The sequence below is a fragment of the Lagenorhynchus albirostris genome, chromosome 12 (genome assembly GCF_949774975.1).
Source record: "Lagenorhynchus albirostris chromosome 12, mLagAlb1.1, whole genome shotgun sequence".
Classification (NCBI taxonomy): Eukaryota; Metazoa; Chordata; class Mammalia; order Artiodactyla; family Delphinidae; genus Lagenorhynchus; species Lagenorhynchus albirostris.
Window position 1 is genome coordinate 51,275,810 of NC_083106.1, and position 26,646 is coordinate 51,302,455.

Below are 26,646 nucleotides of genomic sequence, written 5' to 3' on the forward strand. Positions count from 1 at the left end.
ATTGGGCTTTAGAGTCTTCAAATCCCAGCTCTGCTATTGACAAGCAGGTTAATTTACTTCTCTGAGTCTTACATTATCATGCACAAATTTAAACTGTTTTATTTCTATCAATCTTCCAGGTGTGGGTGTCACTAAATGGGGTGCAGAGACTCCCAGGGATACTCAGAAGCCTGCCAGGTACTGTGGAAGCCACAGAATGAACATGCACATTGTCTAAGAACATATTTTTCTCCCACAAAGTTAACGTTAGGTAATTTAACTACAAATGAGCCTTTAAACTTGTATAGCATACCAGATATATATATTATGGAATTAAATGTAAGATTTGCATTCATTATATTATAAAATGTAAGACTTAAATTTACAGTCTGTATTTGGGTGCTTTGGGCTAACCCTCCTTCCCTTCCACCCCCCACATTGCACTTAACAAGTCTTTTACCCTCTAGTCTCCCTCTCAGCTGTGACAGGCGTTCACTCATCATTCACAGCCCTTTTCCTACAGAACCTCAGAATCCTCCTCAACACAGCTCTCTAGGGCCACTATTATTGTGTCAGAGCCAGCAGGCAAGTTGAAGTCCATTTGCCGTGTCTGTTCAACTAGCTAAGGACTATTTGATTTAACCTGTATTTTACCATTACCAGGGTATTTGAAATAAAATTAATAGCCCTGAAAATCAAGGTGATTTTATTTCCTCTTAGCTTTCCAAAGGTTATGTTCTTCCTTTCAGATTATTTTACTTTCTCTGTTTTACATATAAATTATAATAAAGATAATGAAAGACATCATATGTTGTCTTTAAAAATGACAGTATCCATCATGTCATCCAAGTCTGCTGGTCCAAAGGTATGTAACTTTGTCCCTTTAATAGCCATCAGCAGAAATCAAATGTCCGTTAGTATGAAAAAACCCTTTGGAAATGTCTTTGCAAAACACTTTCCAGGGACTTCCCTGGCAGTCCAGTGCTTAGGACTCCACACTTCCACTACAGGGGGCATGGGTTTGATCCCTGGTCTGGGAACTAACATCCCGGGTGCCACGCAGTGCAGCCAGAAACAAAAAGCAAAAAAACAAAAAACACTTTCCATGCACATGTTGGGATCATTAGATCCTATTTAAGAAAGAATAAAGTGTGTTGTTTTATTTCCTATTTAAAAAGGTTTAATTTTTGTTTTATCTCATCAATTTAAATACGGGGGTTTGTTTGGGTTGTTTCTTGTTTTTGTTTTTTTTTTTTAGATCCTCATCTCTTTATAAAGAGATAGAGAGAGAGAGAAGGTGAAGAGACGGACAAGGGCAGGTAATAGAACAAGTCTCTTTTTGATTAAACCATTAAATGTCTAAACATCTGTATTTTTCTTCCCAGTGTCCTACCTACCAACTTTTTATGATCAGAGGCTGGCATGGCAGATTACCTTAATTTTCATCTAGCTGTTGCTAAGCTGTCACCATGGTACCAAAGCACTCAGGCAAATATAAATGCCTAAAAACAAATGCGTAGGAAGAAAATTTTGTCCCTAGCCCCCTCACCTCTCCTGTCATCTGGATGAGTAGTTCAGCATTAAAATTCTGTGTCATAGTTGCTTTATACCCATAACAAAAAAAACCCAAAATGACCCCAAACTTTTGAAAACTGAAGTATTACAGCCCATAAAAATATAACAATTTCTGCAAATGTTTTATCATTTACGAAAGTCATCACTAGTCTGTACCTATGCCTCGTAATGATTGAAACAGCCTGCATAGTAACAGTGATTGAATTTTTGCCCTCAAGCAGTATAAAACACCGCAAAAATACTGCCCTATGAATTATAATTTTTATGGTCATACAGTCACAATGAATGGCATATTTTTGTTCTTTCTCAATGGTTAAAGTTTTTCAAATAGTTTTTAAATTTTCAAATTCTAGTAGATGATTTCAGCAAAATGACCCCAGTGTAAGCTTTATCTTCAAGAGTGGTATAAATATAAACTGTACTCTCCAATGTTATATCTCAGTCCTATTATTTCCTTTGCCTCACCACGTATACACAGCAAGAGATTAATCCGAAGGGAACTGCTTCATTTTCTTAAAAGTGCCCATCAACACTCTTCAAATATGTTTATAGACTGGATGTATTACTTGTTTACCTAAATAGTAGCATAAATATCTGTTTTTAGAAAGCTTTACCGTAAGTCTTTCTATATGATTGGATTCTGAAGGAAGGCCATGGTTAGTAAATTAATCACTTTCCCCCTTGACTAGTGCTAATGAAAGCTTTCCAACTTAAACATTGTGTGCTAACACTTCCTCCTCCGTAGCAATCTTCCATTTTTGCCCATCAAAAAGCACTTTCTGTTTGCAGTATGTCAGCTGTACTATTTATAACTGAGTTAACAATGCCAACTAGAGGCAGTAAAAGGTGTGTATTTCATATGCAAATTCCCAACAATAATTTCTACAATTACCTATAGTTGCTTGCTCTATTATGTTCAACATCAGCATTATAAAACTGAGTCCAGGAAGGAGAAAATAGTAGTAATATTACATGTTGTATCACCTAAAGACTTTTACTGAATTAATTAGAAAAATAAATTGAAGAGTTCAAAATGAAAGTAGCCCTAGCTTATTATAATGGGCATTTTCACATAATGGGACTTTGATGATCTGTTACAGTAGCTGTTCAGAGGAAGAAACTCACTGTGTGACATAGAGTGTTCTTTCTGTTTTGTCTCCGAATTTGTGTTTTTCCAAACGGTCCTCTTTACTTCTCTGTTTTACCCGATTGTGATTCCCCTGACTTGGAAACCACAAACTGAGAAAGAAGTAAGAAACCAGGATAAATTCATGTTTTCTTTTCACTGACATTTATTAAGTGTGACTATGTGCAAAGCACTATCTTGGATACAAAGATGACCAGAGAGGGAGATTGTGTCTTTCACCACTATACTGTGGGCTTCTGAGGATCAGAGTCTCTGTGAAGGCAGAGTGGGATATAACAAATAGAACAGACAGATCTGGGTTCAAATACTAGCTTCCCCATTGAATGTGACATTAGGCAAATTCCCCAAGCTTTGTCTTGCCTTTCAGAAGTGGAGACAGTCGTGCTTACTAGCAAAGTGGCTGCTGAGTGCTCGAAAGCCCCTATCTCCGCACCCATTACAGAGGTTGACATTCAGTAAATGCTGTCAAAGGAAATATGTTTTTATTTTATTTTTTAATTTTTTAAAATTTTATTTCATTTTTTTGGTCCCGCCATGCGGTTTGCAGGATCTTAGTTCTCTGACCAGGGATCGAACCCGGGCCCACAGCAGTGAAAGCACTGAGTCCTAACCACTAGACCGCTAGGGTACTCCCAGGAAATATGTGTTTATAATGATGAAGGAAGCCAGTAAGATAGAGTAATAGTAAAGGAACATTGGATTGGAAACTAATTAGAAGAATATAAATTATATATAAAGTAGGTCTAGAGAATTCTTTTAACATATAGGACAATATAAAGTGAGAAGAGGTCTAGAAAGGAGATTGTAGAGCCCACCCAGGGGTGTATCTTTAAAAAGCAATATTTAAAGAGCAAAGAGAAGTGTAAAGCTTGCTATTTGGAAAGCTGTGGGGTTGGATGAGAACAGTATTCCCACAATGTGGTCTATGAACCACCTGCATCAAAGTCAGGGGCTTGCTGTAGATTCAGGACTTTACCCAGACCTACTGAGGCAGAATCTCTAAAGAGGAGGTCCAGGAATCAACATTTCTTATAAACTTCCAAATAATTTTCACACCAATACCAGTTTTAGATTCAGTGGGTAGATGACAAATTTCTAAGGTTCCAATGACATCTAACTCTTGGTGTGGTACAAAAGACAAAACATGAGTTTTGAAGTAAGACAGATTCCAGGCAAACTGGAATGCTCAACATTTAAGCCAGCAAAAACAAACAAACAAAACCCTACCCAATAGAAAGTAGAAAGGGGAGAAAGATAAATACTGTATGATCCCACTTACATGTGGAATCTGAAAAAAACTGAACTCATAGATTCAGAGAACAGATTGGTGGTTGCCAGCAGCAGGGGTTGGGATGGGGGAGGAGGGGAATGGGTAAAGGTGGTCAAAAGGCACAAACCTCCAGTTATAAAATGTAAGTCACGGGGAGGTAACGTACAGCACAGTGACCTACAGCTAGTGATACTGTGTTGCATATTTGAAAGTTGCTAAGAGAGTAAATCCTAAAAAAGCTTCGTTAACTATGTATGGTGATGGATGTTAACTAGATTTACTGTGGTAGTTATCTCTCAGTATATACAAATGTCTAATCATTATGTTGCACACCTGAAACTATGTTATATGTATTTGTACCTCAATTAAAATAAAAGAAAACAAAAAAAAGGGAAAAGAAGTATAAACTGTGTAATGAGTGAAAAATATAGAATAAAATGGCAGAAATTAGTACCTATATGAGAACGAATTATAATAAATTAATTAAATTCACCAATTAAAAAAACAGAATCTCAGATTCAGTTAAAAAGCAATATCCGGGGGCTTCCCTGGTGGCGCAGTGGTTGGGAGGCCGCCTGCCAATGCGGGGGGCACGGGTTCGTGCCCCGGTCCGGGAGGATCCCACATGCCACGGAGCAGCTGGGCCCATGAGCCATGGCCACTGAGCCTGCGCGTCTGGAGCGTGTGCTCTGCAGCGGGAGAGGCCGCAGCGGTGAAAGGTCCGCGTACCGCATAAAAAAAAAAAAGCAATATCCAATAATAAGTTGTCTAAAAGAGAAACTTAAAACAAAAAGACACAGAAAGATTGAAAATAAAAGATGGAAAAAAATATGAGCCAAAAGAAAAAAGGAAAGGAATATTAATATCTGACAATATAGAATATAAGGCAAAAAAATATAATGGACAAAGAAGGGCATTATATGCTGATAAAAGGAACAATAGAGCAAAAAGATATAACCATAAAAAACATGTATGCATTTAACAATACAGCCTCAAAATATACAAAGGAACAACTGAAAAAAAAAATGCAGGGAGAAATGGATAAATCAAGTTACAGTTAAAAGATTTTAGCCACATCTTTCAGAAATTGATAAATCAAGCAGACATAAAATACACATATCAAAATTTTGAATCAGATAATTAATAAGCTCAAGCTATGAAGTATATATATAGAGCTCAGCACCCAACGAGTAGTTTAGTAATAACTGTTAGACTGTACTAGATGAAAATGTCAATAGTTGAGAATTTTTTGCCTATAAAAATAGGTATTTTCATATTATGCCTCATAGGTTTTTGAGGGATTAAACTAGCTAATGTCTATAAAGCAATTAGCACAATGTCTAATTTAGTCTCTTTTGGTCTTTAGTCTACTAAGAGAATACTTGCCTCAATTATTAGTAATTGGATATGTGAGATCCAAAGAATTCAGTGACGTGAAATGTGAGGTCACAATTTTTTGTAAGATTAACAAAAAAAAATGACCAGTATAGAGCTAGCTGGTGAGGAATTCTGGGAGTCTAGCTGCCCTATCTAAATTCATGCCCAACTCAACTGTGATTTGGTGCCACCTGGTGGTGGTGGTTGGCTCCAACTTAAATATTTTTGGGGATAATTTTGAGTCCAGAGGCAACAGGATAGCATCCATGATCCCAGAAATGTTAGTTGGCCAGATTCAGAAATTCATCTGGGAGAATACTGAGGACCAGGGACTCACCCTTCACCTCCTCTCTTTCTGAAACAAGTTCCCATGACTTTCCTTCACCTTCATGACCTTTGCCTCCACTCCAAGACCCCCTTCCCCACCCTAGTGTAGAACTTTAAGCCCTACCCCTGACCCTTATCCCTGCCTTGTTCTCAAATAGGGGCTAGGCAAGAAATGGGAACCAGTTGCCAATTCTGAAGTATATCTAAAATTATATTTTTGATGAGTGCATTATCAGGGGGTTTGACTGTGCTTTATCCAGGATCCCCTGAATGCTTACAACATATTAGCACTATAGTTTTTAGTTTAGAGCCTTTGATTACTGCAGGAGTTTCTGGTTGGCTATAAAAAGCCTTTATTAGGTTGAAACTAATTGAAATTCAAGGGAATTCCCTGGCGGTCCAGCGGTTAGGACTCAGTGCTTTCACTGCTGGGGCCTGGGTTCGATCCCTAGTCGGAGAACTGACATATCTCAAGCCGCACAGCGTGACCAGAAAAACAAAAAATAAAGCAGTAAGAAAAGGGAAGACAGGCAAAGGTGGAAAATTCCGTGCAGAGAATATTAACCCTATTACATGAATGCCATGAAATCTTAAATTTATGATTGCCTTTTGTGGGTGATCTCTTGTCACCCAGCAGGTTCAGAAATTCTTAGTTCGGTTATTTCTTTGTTAAATTTCTTGATTTGGAGGAGCAGCTTTTCCTTCCTTGTATAAACATGTTGCCCTGCTCCAGTATTTATAGGTACACCCGCTGAACACACACACACTGGGCTTCTTGGAAACTGCATGGAGGTGCAAGGCTATAGGGGGGGCAGTGATCAGTTATCATTACCTTTAGTTTCTGTCCCCATCACCCTTCCTGGCATCCTCCCACTTCTGAGTTACCGCTGGGTCACTAAAACGGAGTCAGGGAAAGGCAGTCTGAGAGACCAGCCGAAGTAGCGTTTTGGGATCAGGGTCTTCTTGCCCTACGGCTGCCAGAGGTCACATGTGTCTTCAATGAAACTGTCAAACACCAAGCTGAGTGTTGGATTTTGGAAGATTTGTGGCACACACCAGCAAAAGACTTAATCTGTCCACCACCTCTTGCTCTCATCTTACCTCCTTCTGCCCACCCTCTAACTTGAAGGCTCTCTGTGTTTCACTCAAAAGGGCTATTTAAAGTTTTCCAAATAGGACCTGCAGTTTCTTGCCTTAGCTACTGTCTATAGTTTTCCCACTCAGAATGCCCTTCACCCGGCCTTTGTGGGTCAGAATCCTGCTCAGCATTCCTACGGGCTCCTAGGACAGCCCCTTCTCCACAGAGCCTTCCTGATTTGTTCTAGCTCCTCGCTCATCCCCGCTCTGGGTCTCTCCTCTGGTGCTGCCTTCTGCTTTATATCACAGTTTTCAGGGTTCATGATTGATTCCTGGGGTAGAATGACATCTCTTTGAGGACAGGGACCTTGCTTATCTGTTTCTTAATTCCCCAAAGGACTCAAAGCTTTGCAGTCGTAGGTGTTCAGTAAATATTTGTTTAGTTTTGAAAGCTGTTGTCACGTTAAAGCCGGCCACACCATCTTCCAAAGGGGTCTCACCTCCTCCTGCCAACTGCATGGGTGCTCAGCCCTATATTTAGGTACTAATGGTCTCCCCCACCTCTCTCCACAATTGACGTGCGCCTAATTCTGTCACTGCAAAAATTCTCTGGGAGTGTAGCATTGGGAAAGCACATTCACTTACTCCAGCCTAGGTGAGCGATCCCTTTGGCACTGAAATAATTTGCTTACTTTCCTAATGTCAAGGCTGAATAAATGCAGTTTCCACAAGTACAAAGTTTACTTACTGAAAACTAGGATTGCATCAAGCATCTCACAAAGAATTTGCATGGCTACAGAAGCTGTACCTTTTATGTGTCTTAATTTTTTAATATTTAAATGTTATTAAATCATTAGATGTCAATTTGAGTGTCATATATTTTATTATAGACAGCATTTGAAAACTTCAGTATCTCTAGAAGGAAAATTCAGGAAATACCAGATGTTTTGAGTCTTAGGGCATCATAACATAAGCACCATATTTGTCCCAAAACGTTCATTTCTCGCTGCCACTATAGATATGCCATTTTTTTCTGCTGATACTAATACTCTCCTTTTAAAAAATGTTTGTAACTTTACTGGAGGAAAGTAACCCAAAACTTCTCTAATTTCTAGTGTAAAATATTCAGAGGGAAGAAGCAAGTAATGTGGATTATTGGATTCCTCTGGTACCTTTTCCCTCAAATTCACATACTCGTGTGCTGCAGGGCAATTATTCCTCTTTGCTCCATGCTGATTATATAGGTCAGGAGGGTAATAAGTTCATTTATTTGAAGGATTTTCATCTGGTATATTTCTAATATTCTTGCCCCATTCCTGACCACTCAAATCAGTATCACAGTGAGACCAGCATCTCTCTCCCACCACCAAAGAAAATGATGAAACAAAGGTAATTTGAGTGTGAACTTTCTGCTCCCAAATCTTTCATCTTCCCAGAGCACAAGGGTTATATTGCTTTAGTCCTTTAAACCAGTTATGGCTCAGTAATAACGTTAGTCCTTTAAATCCATGATGGCTCAGTAATAACTAGTATTGTGTTTACTATTAACTCAAACCTTCAAGGTATTACATACTTTTTCAAAAACCTTATTACTGAATTCAGAAATTGCCCATGGCAGAATCAAGAATACAAGGGACCTATACTAATAAAAGTAAGTGTTACATCACACTATATTATTAACAAGATGCTAGGTTAGATACATCTATTTTACCGTGAAAAATGGAATCTTGATTAATTGGCTGAATTGGGATTTCCTTTCTAAAAGATTTTCCTAGTGCTTCCTTACTTAGAGTCCATAGCGTAGAGAAATTCTGAAACTGTTTTATAAATAGCCTCAGATCAAATATGTTCAGTAAGTATGTGTGGCAAGATAATATCTTTGAGATACTCATCTATATTTTTATTCTCCTGGTATTTCCTCCTTTCCCTTCCCTGTCTCCTAGCAGATATTCCCATCTGGGTTTATCATCTTGGCGAAGGGATGAGATGGGGCAGAAAGTTGAAATCGCCCTCAAGCTTTTGTTTCTAAAAGCTTAAGCCCCAGCAGGGAGAAGATTTGAGCCAGAGGCAAACTGTCTTGGGCAGAAGCAGGAAGACCCTGGACAGAGTAGTGGGGACAGGCAGGGCTGCTGTGTGGGCTCTCTAGCAGGCCTGCCCCCAAGAAGCTCTAGCGGTGAGTTGTGACCACAAAGTAAAGGCCAGTGGGTTACATTTGACTTTGTTTGGCCATGTGAATTTCAGTCGCTCAGCATTACAAATCTAGGCAATTTTACATAAAAGTCCGGGTTGGGGCTTCTCTTGAATAATTAGCAGTTTGGGCCACGCTGTGTTCAGTCGTTTATGGCACCAAGGCTGCCTGCCTTAGATAAGGAATGAACGCTCTAGTTTGCCGGAGTCCCTAGAAGTCCCTGTTTCATCCCTATGCTGAAGCCAAGGGTTAATTGCCACTCATCATGGCACTTGCACTGCTGCTCTCCAGACGATAGAGGGTGGTCCTCTTTAACCCAGATTTTTCCCGTAAGTGAAGAAGTACAAGATAGACTAAAGATGGCTCATGCTGAAAGAAACAGAGGAGCTGGTGCATTTCTTTGTAGACCTGAAGATGTTCTTATGTGTCTAACAGGCAGACTGCTTGCTTCACTCATGAGCTCTCCTTACACGCTTCCTGTAGGCATTTGCATCACGTATCCCTGTTCTAGGCAGCCTTGCAAAGAGATGACCGTGTCCCTGGTTGGGCATGGCAGAGCTGCTGCCTGCAGGGCACGGGCAAGCAGAATGATAGACAGGTAAGAACCCATGTGGGCAGGTGCCTGGAGGGCAGAGGCCCCTGGAAGCTTCTGGTGGGGGTGGGGAGGACTCCAAAAGGCTGGGGCTCAAGATAGAAAGTAAATTATAAAAGTTGTTATTTCGTACACACAGATGTATCGACTGAGATTTGCTTGCAGTACCTTTACTTTCTCGCTGGCTTGGTCGTTTAGCTCAGAGCTCTGGTGGCACCAAAGTGAACATGCAACAGAGGCCACCAGGGCCTGTCCTGGAGAAAGATGGCAGGATTCACTGTCCTTTCCTTATGAGAGGGGTAAGGAGAATGGACATTAGACTTGTAGTTTGGGGACCATCACATGTTTTAGAATTATATGACACTACCCTTTTTCCTTCCTGGGTGGAGTTTGAATTTAAAGCGCTGTCTTCCAGATGGCATTCTGGGTGGTCATATGAACCTTTGTGCTTTTTCTGCTAAACTAGAAATGTGTTTTTCAAAACCCTAACTGTTACGTGCCTGGGCTAGTTATTTCAACAGTTTGCTCACCTCATTTATAAGCAATAAAAATAACAGCTGGGCTTCCCTGGTGGCGCAGTGGTTGAGAGTCCGCCTGCCGATGCAGGGGACACGGGTTCGTGCCCCGGTCCGGGAAGATCCCACGTGCCGCGGAGCGGCTGGGCCCGTGAGCCACGGCCGCTGAGCCTGCGCGTCCGGAGCCTGTGCTTCGCAACGGGAGAGGCCACAACAGTGAGAGGCCCGCGTACCGCAAAAAAAAAAAAAAAAAAAAAAAAAAAAATAACAGCTATTCTTTATTGAACTAACCTTATACCAGCTGCTCTGCAGTGCTACCCATAATTGCGTGCCTCAAGGTGGGGTTGCCCCATGCTTTGAAAAAGGAAATGGAAGCTGAAAGCTTAAGCAGCATCCAAACTTACACTTAGTACAAGTGGGAGCCTGAGTTCAAATCCAGGACTTCATAAGCTCTGCAGTCTACAGCCAGCAAGTGTGACAGCATTTATCACCACCTGCTACCTGCAGGACAGCAATAGGGCTAGAGGGATGGAAATGTGAATGCAAAGGGCCAAGTCCCCAAGGAACAGCAAAACTAAATTAGGCACATTCTTTAGAAAGAAAAGGGAAAGCAGATTCCTGCAGTGACAGAGATGTTGGCAGTGATCCTTGGAGTTGTGCTGTAGCAGAGGAAGCCACCTTGTCAGCAGACGTTCACTCTGGGACCCAGTGCTTCTGGGATGTTAGGACTGAGTCCAAGTGAGCTTACTCCTCTTTTTCCCACCTGTTATGAGGTGGACTGTGTCCCCAAGATGATGTTGAACTCCTTACCCCCATTGTCTGTGAAATAGGGTCCGTTTGGAAATAGGATCGTCTTTGCAGATGATCAAGTTAAGATGAGGCTGTTAGGGTGGGTCCTGATCCAAGATGACTGTGTCCTTATATAAAGGAGAAATTTAGACACAGAGACAGACATGTACAGAAGGGAGAGGATGTGAAGACCCAGGGAGAATGCCATCTAAGTGCCAAGGAATGCCTGAGGTCCACAGAAGCTAGGAGAGAGTCCCAGACAGTCCTTGGTTCTGTCCCAGCCCTCAGACAGAACCAAGCCAGCCAACATCTCGATTTGGGACTTCTAGCCTCCAGATCCACTGACACAATAAATTTCTGATGATCTAAACCATCCAGTTTGTGGTACTTTATAATGGCAGCCCTAGGAAAGAAAAACATCACCCAATACATATACATTGTGTGGGTTTGTCATTGTCCGTTTCAGAGGCCTGCTGAGCAGGGCTGGCACCGAGCCCCTGGGAAGGTCTGGCATCATCCACACGCAGCCTCGAGTGACTACCCACATTTCAAGCTTCAGCCCCAAGTCCAGTCAGCTGGAGCGTCGAGTGCATGTGTCACAGTCACAGCACGGAAGAGCCACTTGAGATACTGCAGAAGGCAACAGGAGGGATGACATGCATCTGAGGCGTCATGGAGTCTAGTACAAGAGCATCATAGCAAACACAAATAAACAGTACAGTCAGGTAACGCCAGTTAGGCTGAGATAGGGGCTGTCTGCAATAAAGGAGTAAGTAGAATGCTGGGAGCATAGTCCTGGGTGCTACTGCCTCTGGTGTGGGACAGGGATGGTGAAAACCTCACGACAGAGAAGACATTTGGCTGGGCTTCGAAGGATGAATAGGAGTTGGCAAGGGCACCATAGAAGCATCACAAGCAAAGGCAGAGGAGAGAGAAATGCCTAGCCTGAGCAGGAAGGAGTGCTTAAGGACTCCCTTGTGTCTTACAGTAGAATGGAATTTTCTGAAAGGAAAAGATTAAATTCTATTCTGGTTAGCACTACTGCGTTTCAAACGGCTAAACTGGGAAATAACCAGAATTAATTGGGAAACAGCAGAAGAATTAGTACTCAGGATATAATGCCGGTCATGCCAACTACCAGTTATGCATCTAGAGTCTGGCACATATTAGGCCTGCAATAATTATTTGTTAAATGAAAGAATGAATTACAAACCATGTCATCTCTCCTGGCTTTATTTTTTTTCCCATCTGTTTAAAAATGGGGTGGGGGACTTGCCTGGTGGTCAGTGGTTAAGAATCTGCCTGCCAACGCAGGGAACATGGGTTCAATCCCTGGTCCGGGAAGATCTCACGTGCCGCGGAGAAACTAAGCCCATGCACCACAACTACTGAAGCCCATGCGCTCTAAGGCCCGAGTGCCACAACTACTGAGCCCACATGCTGCAACTACTGAAGCCTGCACGCCTAGAGCCCGTGCTCCACAACATGAGAAGCCTGCACACTGCAACAAACAGAAGCCCCTGCTCGCCGCAACTAGAGAAAGACCACGCACAGCAACGAAGACCTAACGCAGCCAAAAATAAATAAATTTATTATTTTTTTAAATGGGATGGATTGGGACTTCCTTGGTGGTCCAGCAGTTAAGACTCCAAGCTTCCAATGCAGAGGGCGTCGGTTCAATTCCTGGCTGGGGAACTAAGATCCCACATGCTGTGGGCAGTGTGGCCAAAAAAAATAAATAAAAATGGGGTGGATTGGTATGGCGAGGTGATATAGCTATTCCACCTCTCTCAGGTCTATGATCAAGGGCAAACAGGATGACAAAATTTGAAAACGCTATTGTTATAGATTAAATGTTTGTGTCCCTCCCAAATTCATATGCTGAAGCCCTAACTGCCAACATAATGCTATTTGGAGATGGAGCCTTTGGGAAGTAATTAGGGTTAGATGACTAGGTTGTAAGTGTGGGGCCCTTGTGATGGGATTAGTGCCCTAATAAGAAGAGATACCAGGGAAGGAACTTGCTCTCTATCCACCATGTGAGGATGCAGCAAGAAGGTGGCTGTCTGCAAACCAGGAAGACAGCTCTCACCAGAACCCAACCATGCCAGCACCCTGATCTTGGACTTCCAGCTTCCGGAGATGTGAGAAAAGAAATTTCTGCTATTTAAGCAACCCAGTGTATGGTACTTTATTATAGCAGCCTGAGCAGACTAAGACAACTATGGAAAGAACTTTGTACCTGTATGATATTATTCCAGAGTTGGTATAGAAGGGTGGATGGAGCCCTAGATTGGGTGGTGGTGGGGTTCTGGCATGTGGCCCAGATCCTGCCATGACTTAGCTGCCTGCCTTTGGGCTATTCCCTTATAACACATAGGTGGTTCAGGGACAATTCCAGGAGGCGCTGTTCACATAGACTAGGAGCTGTCCTGCTCCAAGCCTTTGACCCTTTGTTTCTTCATCTATAGAGAGGGAAATAGAAATGGAACATATGATATCTAACAACAATTCACTTATTCTTTCAGCAACTATTTGTTGAGAATTGACTATGTCTCAGGCACAGAGCCAGGCACTTGGAGAGAGTGCTGGAACATGGTCTTGCCCTCCAAAAGTTTACATTCTAGTTGGGGAGACAGATAAAAAGGCAATCACAGCTTCACATGAGCCGGGTCTCTGTGTCAGTCTGCTCAGGCTTCTATAACAAAATACCACAGACTGAGGAACTTAAACACCAGAAATGTATTTTCTCACAATTCTGGAGGCTGGAAGTCTAAGATCAAGGCGCCAGCAGGGGTCTCCTGAGGCTCTCTTCCAGGCCTGCAGACAGCCACCTATGTGTCCTGACATGGCCTTTTCTCTGTGTATGCACATCCCTCTTATAAGGACACCAGTCACTGGATTGAGGGCCACTCACATAAACTCATTTAACCTTAACCACCTCTTTAAAGGCCCTATATCCAAATACAGTCACATTCTGAGCTACGCTGGGGGTTAGGATCCAACACCTAAATTTGAGGGGCCACAATTCAGTCCATAACAGCCTCTATGACAGGGAGAGAACAAGGTGCCATGCAGGTGCAGAGCAGGGGCCTCCACCCCAGACTGGGACCCACGAGGCCTCTTGAGGAAGAGAGCTAAGCTGCCGAGGACTGAAGAATGAGGCTGGAGGCTGAGCTGCTCCTATTTTTAATTAATTAATTAATTAAATGTTGGGGCTGCACCACAGCATGCAGGATCTAAGTTCCCCAACCAAGGGTCGAACCCATGCCCCCTGCAGTGGGAGCGTGGAGTCCTAACCACTGGACTGCCAGGAAATTCCCCGAGCTGCTACTTTAATGAATACAACTGTGTGAAGCACTAACCTGGAGTTAGTGGGTGGTCCTCTTTAACCCGGATTACACACTTCCTGTAGGCATTTGCATTTGTATATGTCACTCTTTGGTGGGCTCATTTATTTTTAAACCTATTTGGCCTTTGGTAGGTGTGACATACGAAAAGGAACCCCAAAGCATCGTTTCAGAGGCCAGTGTGCCTTGGGCAAGCTACCTTTCCTTTTTGCCTCGGTTTCCTTATTGGTACAATCAGGCCATTGGCATCTATTACTTCTCAGGCCCTAACGTGCCGTGATTATAGGGAAATCCTTAGACATATTTGGTTACATCTCTAAAATACTGTGCTGACACTTTAGAAGCTTGGGGAAAGGGAGCTGTGGATTCTGTAGCCAAATACTGTATTTACTTTTGGAGCATTATTACTAAGATTTCTTCTTTTTTTTTCCTGTCATGACAACAGATTGATAAAGGGGAGTCAGGTGACAGGTGTCAATCCAGGCACTCACACCAGTGTTGCATGACTTTTAGCTACACCAGGGTGACTTTTGTTCCTTAGGCCAAGGTGACAACTCGACTCTTTTTGGGTCTGTGGGAGGGGGAAAGGGCTACAAAAGCAATAGATGCTCATTGTGGGGGAAAAAAATGAAATCAAACATTTCATAAAGGTTTAACATGAAAAAGTAAGTCCTCCTTTCCACCATTCTATACCTCAGGGGTATCCACTGTTACCCATGTTTTCCAGACCTTTTCTATTCACACCCAGATAGGTACATACATGTTTCTCCTTTTTTACAAAAATGGGATTACACTATATAGAGATCTATAATTTTCTTTTTACTCAATAATATGTCATAGACACTTTTCTGTACCCATAAAAAAGAGTACCTCCCCTCTTTCTAAAGCTGACATAGTATAACATAGCATGTGTCATCCATTTGACTATTTTCCAGGTCCTCTCCAATTTTTTTCTATTATGAATGATCCTGCAATGAACATTCTTGTAGATAGATGTAGCCTTGGTTGAGTTAGGATAGATTCCTAAAGGTAGAATCACTGGATCTCAAGTTCATTTCTACGATGTATTTCATTTTACAGAGAAGATTTCAGGCAAGTCAAGTAAGACTTTAAAAATGTATATGTATGTATGGAGAGCATCTCATTTAGAGTCTTTTGAACCACAGCATGAAATAATTTCTTAAAAACCAGCCAATTACTAGAGCAGTATTATATCTCCTTTTTTTTTTCTTTGTTAGTGGGCTCTGATTGGCTGGGAAACCAGCCTCCCCCTGCTCCCTGCTTCCTGCCTGTCGCCACGGCTGTGTGCTCAGTGTGGGGAACTCCTGACTGCAGGCCCTTGAGTGCCCTCTGGGCTCGGGGGCCCTGGTGGCTGCAGCGCCTCCAGCTAGCACTCTGGGCTCAGAATGAGCTATAGTTCAGACTGCCATTTGTTTTCTCAAGGGCTTGAGATTGAGAGTGGGATTGCAGCAGTTTTCACTCTCCCTAATATTTCTTTTTGCAGACTCCTATTGTGCGAGCCAGATATTCAACTAAAATCAGATCCTAATGGTTATGCTGGGTGCTTAAACTCTCAAGGTGCTATAAATTATTCATTAGTTCTTCTACTCATAAGGAAAACTGCCCAGCAAAAGTCTCTGCAGCTTTTCATTCAAAATCTCATTTTTTTCCACATTGGGTCACGGTGTGTCACTACCTGCTCCAGATTCCACTAAAGGTAGGGCTTCCCTGCCACCTCCCAGCACACAAGGGGTTAAACTCAACTCCCTGAGCCCACCTTCCCAAACAAAAGTCAGTTTTGCAAGTTATTCAGCAAGGTTCTATTTAATAAAGTTAATACAGGCTCCTCTGCCCCTCCTCTTTTTCCCCTCTTACTTCTCCGTTGTGAGTATTCACGGAATCTGGATCTGCCAGCTACTTCTGTTTGAAGTTGAAGGCTTGGCAAAATTTTACATGAAGCAGGCAAGAAATAAAGTGGAAATGTCTACAAGTAACAGTGAAATCTGTTACATTGTTCTGACTTAACTACCGGGAGGAAAAGAGTCCTACTGTCTTGGCAACTGTAAATACATTTTAGCGATGGTCAAAACTTTTAGAACAGCTAAAAGATACCTGAAACCTGATGTCTGTCTTGCCACTCTTAATTATATATATTGACATTAAAGATATCCCACTCTTCATTAAGTGCTGTGTAATTTTCCTTTTGAGTTTTTACAGTTAGTGTTTTATGTGAGTCCTTTATATGGCCAAGTAGCCAGTTTACCCCCTGCTGCCTTTTACTCAGGTAAAATTGGAAATGAATTCATTAGATCAATTGGAGCAACTCTAATTTGAAATCTTGAAAAATGCCTTGCTAATTAAGAAATTTCCAATCAAGTAGACTTCTAAATCTCAGGTTGTTATTTCTTTCAGGTCTTTATACATATCCTTATGAACCATTAGCAGTCACTCCTACTGACTTTGTAAGATTGTGTCAGGCAAGCACTGTGTTTTTTAAACCTCATTCCTCTCCCCATCTTACTCCATGTTTATTCATATTTTTTCATAAGGCATTACGTTTATCCAATAGCACTTTCAAAACTATTGTTTTTTAAAGGCTCCAAGATACAACTGGAATACAATTCCAATGCATCTGTTTTCCCTTTCTCCTTATTAAAAAAAAATAGAAATTCATATAAACATACAAAACCATGTGAAGGTAGGTAGTTTCCTTTCCCACAGAGCAATAACTTCCATTTCTATCTGTTAATAACTTATTTGGAACAGCTTACTTTGTTAAGCAGCAATGCTGATCCAGTTATGCAAATTAAGATACATTAATTTGAATAATACTCAAGGTCACTTTGTAGTTTCCTGAGAGATTATGTTTTGAAAAGTCAGTTTAAGTCAGTTAAGCACGCTGCTTACCTTAGATGCTATTTATTAATAAAATTATTGTATTTGACAAAAACTTTGGTTTTGAACAATGTGAACAAAGAAATGTTAATTTCTAATTATTTTATATATATCTATTGTTTTATTATTTAATTTCTCCTCCAATACCTGAGTTGTTTTGTGAATGATTGGCTATAGATACATCCCTTAATACATATTTCATCTAGTCCCTTTTGTAAAAATGTAACAAGGTCATTTTACATTTTTAAACCATAAAGTGGTTTAAAAATGCAAAGTGAGCTTAAATGCTACTCTTAACTCTTCCTAACTTTTCCACTGGGAAACCCTAGAAAACTGAATTAATGAAATGCAACTTATGCTTTTTAAATTCTAATTATAACTGTCACATTAAATTGAAGGTGAGACTAAAACTGCTATATCTGTTAACTAAGTCAAGTGATGTACTATATCATACGTGTTATTTAATGTGCGAATGTTAAAAGTCAAGTTCCCGGCAGAAATCGAAGTACCTCCATTCTGTCTTCAGGGAATGTATAAATTAACCATTCTGCCCCAAGCGGTCCTCCTCCCTTCCTCCCTCCGCCCTATTTTAAATGTAGATAGGGCAACCCAAGTCTTTTGAATTTGAAGGGCTGCTATCTCGGCCCCATTCTTTTCATCATCCTGTTTTGAATGACACTGAGCACGTATGGATTCTTTTATAAAAGCACCCCCTGGATGCAGGGCTTGGTTCTCCCGGCTGCTTGCTAATTTTGCATAGCAATTAGTACTGACTTCTCAGAATCGGCTATCCAAATACAGTTCGAGAACGTTCCACATAGTTCCTCAAAGGTCTTAGATAACCTCTTGCCCCTTGATTTCAAACCCGAAGGGGAAGAACTTGCATAATTGCTAAATTCCCAGTTGGAGCGGTCTGGCAGAGGATACGTAATCCAAAACTATACGTTAATTCAAACCCTCCCCGCGCCTGGGCAGCAAGGAGCCAGCATATGCCTTCTTTTAAAATCTATTCTACCAATTCACTGACCGCGCAGGGCTGGGCCACATGGCCCTTCCTTGCAGCCAGTCAGCTGTGAGCAGCAGATGGGATAATTTGCATTTTTCTTTTTATACTTTCTTCGACCGGCAAATTAAAGGATTTTTTAAAAATTTACATTCTCATTGTTTGCCTTAAATATAAACATGGCTTAACTGCTGCGTTGGGCTTCCCTGACCCTCACACCCCACACTCCTTCAAGTCAGTGAGACTTGAGAAAATACCCGAGCGGTAGGTTTCGTGTTTATCAACTTGGAATCTCCAGTCCGGGAGTCATGAGTAGAAAGAATCAGCTTTTACTGAGTTGGTGACTCGTGTTTTTCTATTTTAAGAGCTTGGCGCAGATACCCCGTGGGTTTGTCTGTGGCATGTGGGTCTGCGAGCGCGCGCACTTCCGAATCTCTGGGTCTGCGGCCTCAAACCTCAAAACTTCGGGTTACAAGTAGAAGGCAGATTTTTAGCTCTCAGGCTTACAAGAGAGGGCGGCCACCCTGCTGGGGGAGTGGCCTGAGCCAGTGTTTCCCAGCGCCGGGGTCGCTCTCCCGCGGCCCGCCAGACTCCATGCCGGCTCCGCGGGGCCGCTGGGTCCCCGCGCCCCGATGTCTTTGTGCCGATCGCGGCGCGGGAACACTCGCCCGGGGGTCCGGGGCCAGGGCCACGGCGGAGATACCAAAAATGCTGTTGAGGCGCGGGCGCGAGGGGAGGCGCCCAGTACAGTCGCCGATCCGCGGAGGAAAAAAAAAAAAGTAGAAAAAGAGGCTTTTCAGGTCAAACTCCTCGTATCTAAGAAACCACGTTTCAGAGAAATGACTCGCGATGGGGAGAACACACGGTGTGCAGGGTACATTGTTAGCCAGCGCTGGCCCGGCTCACCGTGGGTGCGCGGCCGCCGCTCCCCGCCCCGGGCAGCGGGCGCGGGCCCACGTGGAGCCGCGCGGTACCGGATGAGCGCGCCGGGCAGCCCGGGTCCCCGGAGTGCGCGCCCCAGCTCCCTGCCGCGGCCGTTCACGCCCGAGCGCCGCCGCCGGTCCCGCGTGTGCCCCGCTGAGGGGGAGGGGCGGGCCGGGGGTGGGGGCGGAGGGGTTGTGGTTCCACTGCAGCGGGGGCTCCTGTGTCCTTGTGCGGAAATGACACACGGAGTCCCGTCACGTCACGCGAGAGCGCAGCGCACGGACACACACAAAGAGAGGGGAAAATACACGGCGCCCGCCCGCTGCCCCCAGCAACTCCCCGGGCCGCCCCGGCCTGGCCCTCCGCGCGCGGCCCCCACTCCCCAGCCCCGCGCTCCCCCCAACCCCCACGTGGCGCCCCAACTCGGCGCGGGCCCGCTCTGCAAAGTACAGAACTCGTGTCCCAGGTAAGTGCGGGGCGGTTCAAGCCGGCCGCGCGGTGGCGGCGGCGGCGGCTCTGGAGCAGACGTACGGGAGAGTGGCTGCAACATCCATGCTGGGGTGGGGGCGGGAGCAAGGGAGGAGACGCGCAGGGGGGCTGCCCGGAGCGCGCTCGCCGGGAAGAGCGCCCACCCCCGCGCAGGGCCGAGCCGCCGGAGCGGGCGCCCGGTGCCCACGGGCTCGCCGCACCCATTGTGCCGCGCGCTCCTTTGTGCCCGCTCGGAACGCGGCGGCTCCATGGCGTTCCGGGGAGCACGCGCACCGCGCGGGGGCGGGGGGGGGGGACGCGTAGTGGAACAGTCCGCGCCGCCGCCCCACTCGCGCCGCGCGCTGGCCCCGCACCCCCGCTGGGCGCCGCGATGGAGCGGCCGGAGCCGCCGGAAGGCTCTGTGAAGCCCGCGGTGGACTCGGCGCTCGCGTTCGGCCGGGCTGCGGCTGGGGACGGCTCGGCGTGCAGAAGGGGGTGTCAGAGCAGGAGCAGGGGGCGGGGACTGGAGGGAGATGCCGAGCGGGGAGCGGGAGGCCCGAGAAGCTGCCGCTCGGAGGGACGCTGCCGCCGGAGTCAGCAAATGGAGCGAGGCAGGCCCGCGGCGGCGGCGGCGGCGGCGGCGGCGGCGGCGGCGGCGGCGGCCGGGAGCGGACAGGGACGGGCCCCGCCGCCAGGGGGCGCAGCGCTCCCTCCCCGGCCATCCACGGCGCGGTTCGCGGTTCCCGCTGCCCGGGAGCTAGAGGCGGGCGCCCGGCAGGCGCGAGGCCTTGGCGGCCGGCCGCCAAGCCGGAGCCGAGGCGCCCGCCGCCCCTCGTGACCGCCCCCTCTTTCTCGTAAACATGAGTTCCCACGCAGACTTGGTCCTCGCCGCGCCGGTGAGTTGTGCTGCAGCGCGCGTGAGGGCCTTGCGTGCCGACACAGTTTTTTTTCCAAGGTGTTTTTTGCAGAGGTAAAGGACTTTTGAGTGCTCAGGGGGCCCGTCCGGAAGAATTTTACACGCAAATGCCAACCAGGCAAGGATGTGCGGAACAGGGTTAAGCACTTCGGTGTCAACTTCACCTTCTTAAAGTAATTTTTGTAACTTTTTAACTGTTCCCTGTGCCTCGGGCAACGCGTCCAGTGCCCCAAAGCTGCGGCTTCGGGAAACTGAGGCTAGGAAGTGAGTTCTCGGGCTGGGGCTGGCTCGGGATGGGTCCAGAGGGACAGAGACGAAGGAGATTCTTTTGTTATCCACACTCCCAAACCCGCCCCCCCCCTCAGTTTTTCTGGGGTTTTTGTTGCTGTTGTTTGTTTTTTTAACCATCCATTCCTAATATCCAGTTTCATGTCGCCGTACAGGACTCTGTCAGCTTCCTTCACCCTTAGTACTGAGTTTTGCTGAGATTTTGTATCTTCACAGTTTTACATCCCGAGCCATTAACTCAGTGTCTGATAACTTAGTAGGTGCTCAATAAATTTTTGCTGAATGAACGTAGAGCTTCTTGGATTCCAGAAGAAAGTGGGGCCAGTGCATCCTGTTCCTGCTAGTGGTCTAGCTGGCGTGTGCATGGCCCTTGAAATGAAATTCATGGAAAAACCATAGCCTTTAAAATCTGTCACATAAACATTCCACCACTGAACGTAGGTTTTACCGTAGAGGCCATGTCCTTGTTGAAGCGATTTAACAGAAAAGTGTTGTGTTCTTGCCTTTCCCCACCACGTACAAAGCACTAGTAATAGAAGAGAGACCACCTACTACCTAGTAGACAAGATGGCCAGCATCCCAATAATCTGTTAAAGGTACCACATGGACACATTTTCTTTACCCTCTTCCAAACTTCTGGGCTCCTAAGCATCTCATAGATGAGCAAAAGAGGAGTAGAATGTCTAATAATTAGGAAGAAAAAAAACTGGAATCTTGGGCTTCCCTGGTGGCACAGTGGTTGAGAGTCCGCCTGCCCATGCAGGGGACACGGGATCGTGCCCGGGTCTGGGAAGATCCCACATGCCGCGGAGCGGCTGGGCCTGTGAGCCATGGCCGCTGAGCCTGCGCGTCCGGAGCCTGTGCTCCGCAACGGGAGGGGCCGCAACAGTGAGAGGCCCGCGTACCGCAAAAAAAAAAAACTGGAATCAACCCTGACAGAAGTTTGAGTAGGTGAAAATTTAATCTCCTGCTGGACTGTCCCACCTGCCACAGGTGGGACAGTCCAGCAGGAGAGCTGTTTCGAAAGCCCCTGAAGCAACAGGGAAAGAAAACCATATGCTTTTATGAATTGTATTGACACCATGGTGAAAAATTGGGGGATCTGTCTTTTAAAAGACCTCAAATTTTATAACGTCGAGACACGTGAAGGTTGCTAGCCAACCAGCACAATTAATTTGGTGTTAGTGTATGGGAGGTTGGGGTGAACGTTTTTGTTTTTCCTGGCACTTAATTTTGGTGGCAAATCATGGTACCTCTCCTGTTATTCATTGTACCTATTATTGGCTAAAGCAAGTTTGGGAGAATTATTTGTAGAATCAGTCTTCGGGGTGATGGAACTTTTCTGTATCCTCTTGATGGTTGCTACAGGGATGTATACCTGTGTTACCTTTCATAGAACTGTACACCCCCTCCCTCCAGAAAGTAAATTTTACTGTATGGTAATTTTAAAAAAATAGAAATTGAAGGCACACACACAACACAAAACAAGATCCCAAAAGGGATCTTTTATGTGCTTTGTGAGTATCACCTTGTTCTTGCTGTTTCTTTCCCACTTCACATTGGACAATGGCTCTTCTGCCCCGTCTGATGTTCTAGTATCTCTTGCAACATTATTATTTCAGCCCAGGCTCTTGTAGTTTCTGGAACGAGCTGCCACACGTGACCCGCACATGCCAAGCTAAGGGCTCTCCACGCTGGCATCAAGCCTTCAGTGTGTCAAACAGGAGAGGTGCGATTTCATTTGGAGTGGCATTAATGCCTGGCATGTTAGTCCCTGAATGATTAGACTTTTTACAAACTGTTGTTTTAGAGCTGAGTTTTTCTCAGCAGCTCACCTGGTAACATGCCCTTCCTCTATTTTTAATTCAACTTGAAACACATGTACGGCCATCCCTCAATATTTGTGGGGGATTGGATCCAGGACCCCCTTCAGATACCACAGTCCACACATGCTCAAGTCCCTTACAGCGAGTCCTTCATATCCTCGGATTTCGAACCCACAAATTTGGAAGGCTGACTGTATTTAAAATCAGCACTTTTAGGTTTTTGTTCTCTACTAACGGCCACCTCTCCTCTCCTCTTGTCTGATTTTCAGTTATCAGTTATCACTGCCCAGTGAAACACAGTATCTGTAAAGGCATTGAATGCTCAGTTGAATAAATCACGTGTCGGTCTTTTCTTGTTTGCCAGGGGCTGTTGGTTTGAGCATGGAGCTAGTAAATTGAAGAGGGGAGGCTGGGGATGTGGAGGGGGGTAGCTTACACCCGACTGTGCCCCAACTCCAGTTAGCTTATGTGGTCACAAGACAACACATTTGTAAAAGTGGGAAGTACAGAGGAAACTCTGCTTATACCTCCTAGGAAAATTAGTCACCATCGTCCAGTCAGTCACATGGGTGGCTGCTGGGATATGCTAGCCCTTTTCTTCTTGACCCCAGCTTCTGGGTTCCACGGTTAAAGTTAAAAGCAGAGTCTGACTCCTCCTACCATTGATGTCGAAGGAGGTAGCCAGTCCTTCGTGAGGCCAGGGAGGGCTTAATAAGTAGAAGCCCTTAGCTGAAGAAGACATCCCATTTAGTCACATTCAGAAAACGCAGTCTCCGAAGGGTGAGACGCCACATCGCAGGCAGGCAGGGCTGTGCGGTTGTCCTTCGCTGCGCACACTGAAAGATAAGGCTGTTCTCTGACTGAATAAGGAAGGCAGCGACAATTACAGCTTAAGGAAACTCAGGGGAACATTGCCCTGGTTTTGTGAGGACTGGTATTTTTCAAACTTTATTTGAAGATGTGTCTAAAAATAAAAACAAATTGCAAACATGTCCTGCAAGTCCCATGGGCTGGGTGCCACAGCCAAGAGGGCCGGGTTCTGAGATCCCCAAGGCTCCCAGCCGTTCCTGCAGACCCAGAGACGGAGCCCGGCAAGGGTGGATGGCATGGGAACATTCTTCCCGTCCTTAGGGAGGGCATTTTGATTTCACCCCTTCCAGTTGAACGTTTCTTTTTTCTTTCATTTGAAAGAAACATTACAAAACTTTTTAAAAGTTTTAAACCATTTTATTTTAGTTTTAAAAAATCTTCACGGTTAAGATGCACTTTAAGCATCTTTCAAAAAAAAAAAGGGCTTTATAATAAGTAACGTTTACTGAGTGCTGTGTGCCAGGCACATTCTCCTCTGCAGTTTTCATAGAGTCTCTAGAAGGAAAGGTAGTGTGTGCAGCTCCTTTTACAGAAGAAAGCACCAAGGCTTGGCTGGGTAAGCCACTTGCCCGGGATTAGAAGCTAAACGTAGGTGAAGCCAGGATTAGATAGAACACAGGTCTTTCTGCCCCTAAAGTTTGGTAGGGAATTCCATTTTCATCCAAATCAGCTGTACCTTCGTGATCCGAAGGCCTACCTGGCCTGTTGACTCGCTCCTGCATCTGAGCCCAGCCTACAAACGTGTGCTCCGCAGGGAAGGGAGAAGGCAGAGCGGGGATGGCCCACCCCCTTTCGGTCCCAGCTCTTCTCGGAAGGCTGGAATGAGGCCCCCACCCCGAGTCCACCCGCCTCTTTCCCTCTTCTTGCTCTCCGCAGCACCCACCCCAAGCGAGGCGCAACCCGCCGCCCCCCTGCTTCTCTGCAAACTAGGAGGACTGTTGTGAGGACTGCACTGGTGAACGTGTAAAACAGTTAGACCTCAGAGGCAGCACTGCATGAATGTCAGCTGCTGTCCTCCTTTTCTATGTTTAATTTTTAAAAATCAGTATAACCTGCAGTGGGGAGGCTTCATGAAGTCAGATCACATGGCTTGGCAAGATGAAGTATGGTTTGGTTAGGTCTTAGTCAAACTGTTTAAATCCTTGCATGTATTTTATTAATAACACCTTTAAAATGGTCTGGGCCTGTTCTCCGTGCTTTACCTTTTGTATGTGGCAGGGCTGCACAGCCACCATCCCGGGGGTCTCAGGCTCCGATCATTCCTATGCTGGGGCTCTGGGGCTCACGTTCTCAAGGAGACCCTCAGGTGGTACGAGTTCGCCTCGCTTTACATCTGGGAACAGGGGTGGAGGTCGGGAGGATTTGCCCCAAGGCGGCCTGAGGTCGGGCTGCTGGGCCAGGTCTTTGGACCTGACCTCATCGTGCGGGGGAGTCCTAAGTCCCGTGGACGTTTCCGATGCGGTAGGGCAGAATCCTGAGTCAGCCGACTGGGATTTGAATGTTGAGGTTTCAGGAAGCCCAAGTACTTCCCATTTCTGGGCCTGCTGCTTGTCCTGTGAGACTTGGGCAGCCGCAAGCTTCCAGCGCCTCTGATTAGCCTGGGCTAGATTCTCCTAAACGAACTCAATGCAGAGGCACCCCAGGTCACTCCCAGCCCCCTGTGGGCGCCGCTAGAGGACGTTTTGCTTTGGAAACCTGTGGGGCGCTTAGGGAAGAGCCCAGTGATCCTGTGCGGGCAGAGGGGTTTGCCAAGGGTTTGCCATGCCAGGTGCCCCCTGCTTGCCTTACCGTGGTCTAGCCTCCAGCTCCTAAGAAAGACATCCTCTCCCAACCCCCCAATCAGATTCTCGCGTGACTCCTTATTACGCACTTTGAGCTGGTGACCTCAGGACACTCCTTCCTTTTTCTGTGGCCCAGCCACTCCTCAGCTCCCCAGACCTCCCCTCCCCTCTCCCCACTATATCCTGCTGCTTCACCCTGGAGCCAGGGCCCCTAGAGCAGGCCCCTGATTTGCCCAGTTTTGTCCGGTTTTGAGGAATCAGGGAAGGAGGGCTCCAGGTACGGGTCAGAAGTCTTCCAGGGTGCTCAGACACAGACATGAGAGAACCCCAAAGAAAGCGCCGTCCATCATCTAGAATGCAGGAACCCGGCAAGTCCAGCCTAGAGAATTGCTAAGCTGCTTTCCAGCCCATTTGTTTTCTCCAGCCAGCCACAGACTCTCTAAATGACCTGGCTTTAGCGCTCAGCTTGGATCCCTAATCCAGGAGACTTGGTCCTCGTTTGGTGTTTTTTTTTTTCCTCCCATGAAATTTGACTTATTTTGAAAAACACAAGTATCAGGGCAATGCACTGATGGGGCCTATAATACACCCGCCAGGAAATGGCATTTCCTTAGTGTTCAAAGCTGATCTTTTCACCTTTCTGTTCACACCTTGGCTTGTGAGCTGAGAATTTTTTCTGATCTCCCCATCACCCCATACTGAGGAGCTTTTAACACCTTCAGAGGCAATAATTCAGAGACAGTTATGAAATGAAAGGTCTGCACTAGTTTGTCAGTTATATATTGTTTCTTAGAGCATCAGTATTTTAAAATATCTTCCCAGTCTGATTCCCTGGAGATCCCAAGAAGCTCCTGGAAAGTCAGTCTATTTTTCTTTTCTTTCTTTTTTTTTTTCGGGCCCAGCCGCTCCGCGGCATGTGGGATCTTCCCGGACCGGGGCACGAACCCGTGTCCCCTGCATCAGCAAGCGGACTGTCAACCACTGCGCCACCAGGGAGGCCCTCTTTTTTTTTTTTTTTTTAATTTATTTTATTTATTTGGCTGCGTCGTGTCTTAGTTGCAGCATGTGGGATCTTTGCTGCAACATGCGAGATCTTTTGTTGCAGCACACAGGCTCTTTGTCGCCCCGCGCGGGCTCTCTGGTTGTGGTGCGCGGGCTTAGTTGCCACGTGGCATGTGGGATCTTAGTTCCCCGACCAGGGCTCGAACCTGAGTCCCCTGCATTGGAAGGCGGATTCTTAACCACTGGACCACCAGGGAGGTCCCAGCATCAGTATTTTAAATACTTAAATGATTTGATTTTACATGCTTAGCTTGTTGCTATTTATGGGTATAACTTAGAATATGACCTGGCTAGCAGTAAAGATTGCTAAACTTCTTATTTTTTCATTTAAAAAAAAGTCTCATTTTCAAAGAATTGCATGCTCACTGTAGAATATTTGGAAAGTAGAGGAAACTAAAGAAGAAAAGTCATCCATAACCATCCTAAT

At 45.4% G+C, this 26,646-nt stretch overlaps 1 protein-coding gene across 2 annotated transcripts in view; it reads left to right on the forward strand.

Moving 5' to 3' along the window:
• Positions 1-12,061, forward strand: part of PDSS2 (decaprenyl diphosphate synthase subunit 2) — a 269,913-nt gene extending 257,852 nt beyond the window's left edge. Inside the window, exons 8-10 of one of the 2 annotated variants that reach the window (XM_060167776.1) lie at positions 120-177; positions 1,238-1,298; positions 11,303-12,061. In XM_060167776.1, coding sequence (XP_060023759.1) covers positions 120-177; positions 1,238-1,263 — 84 coding nt within the window. In that variant the 3' untranslated portion in view covers positions 1,264-1,298; positions 11,303-12,061. The other variant, XR_009543821.1, reaches the window with a different exon arrangement.
• The last annotated feature ends 14,585 nt before the right edge of the window (positions 12,062-26,646 follow it).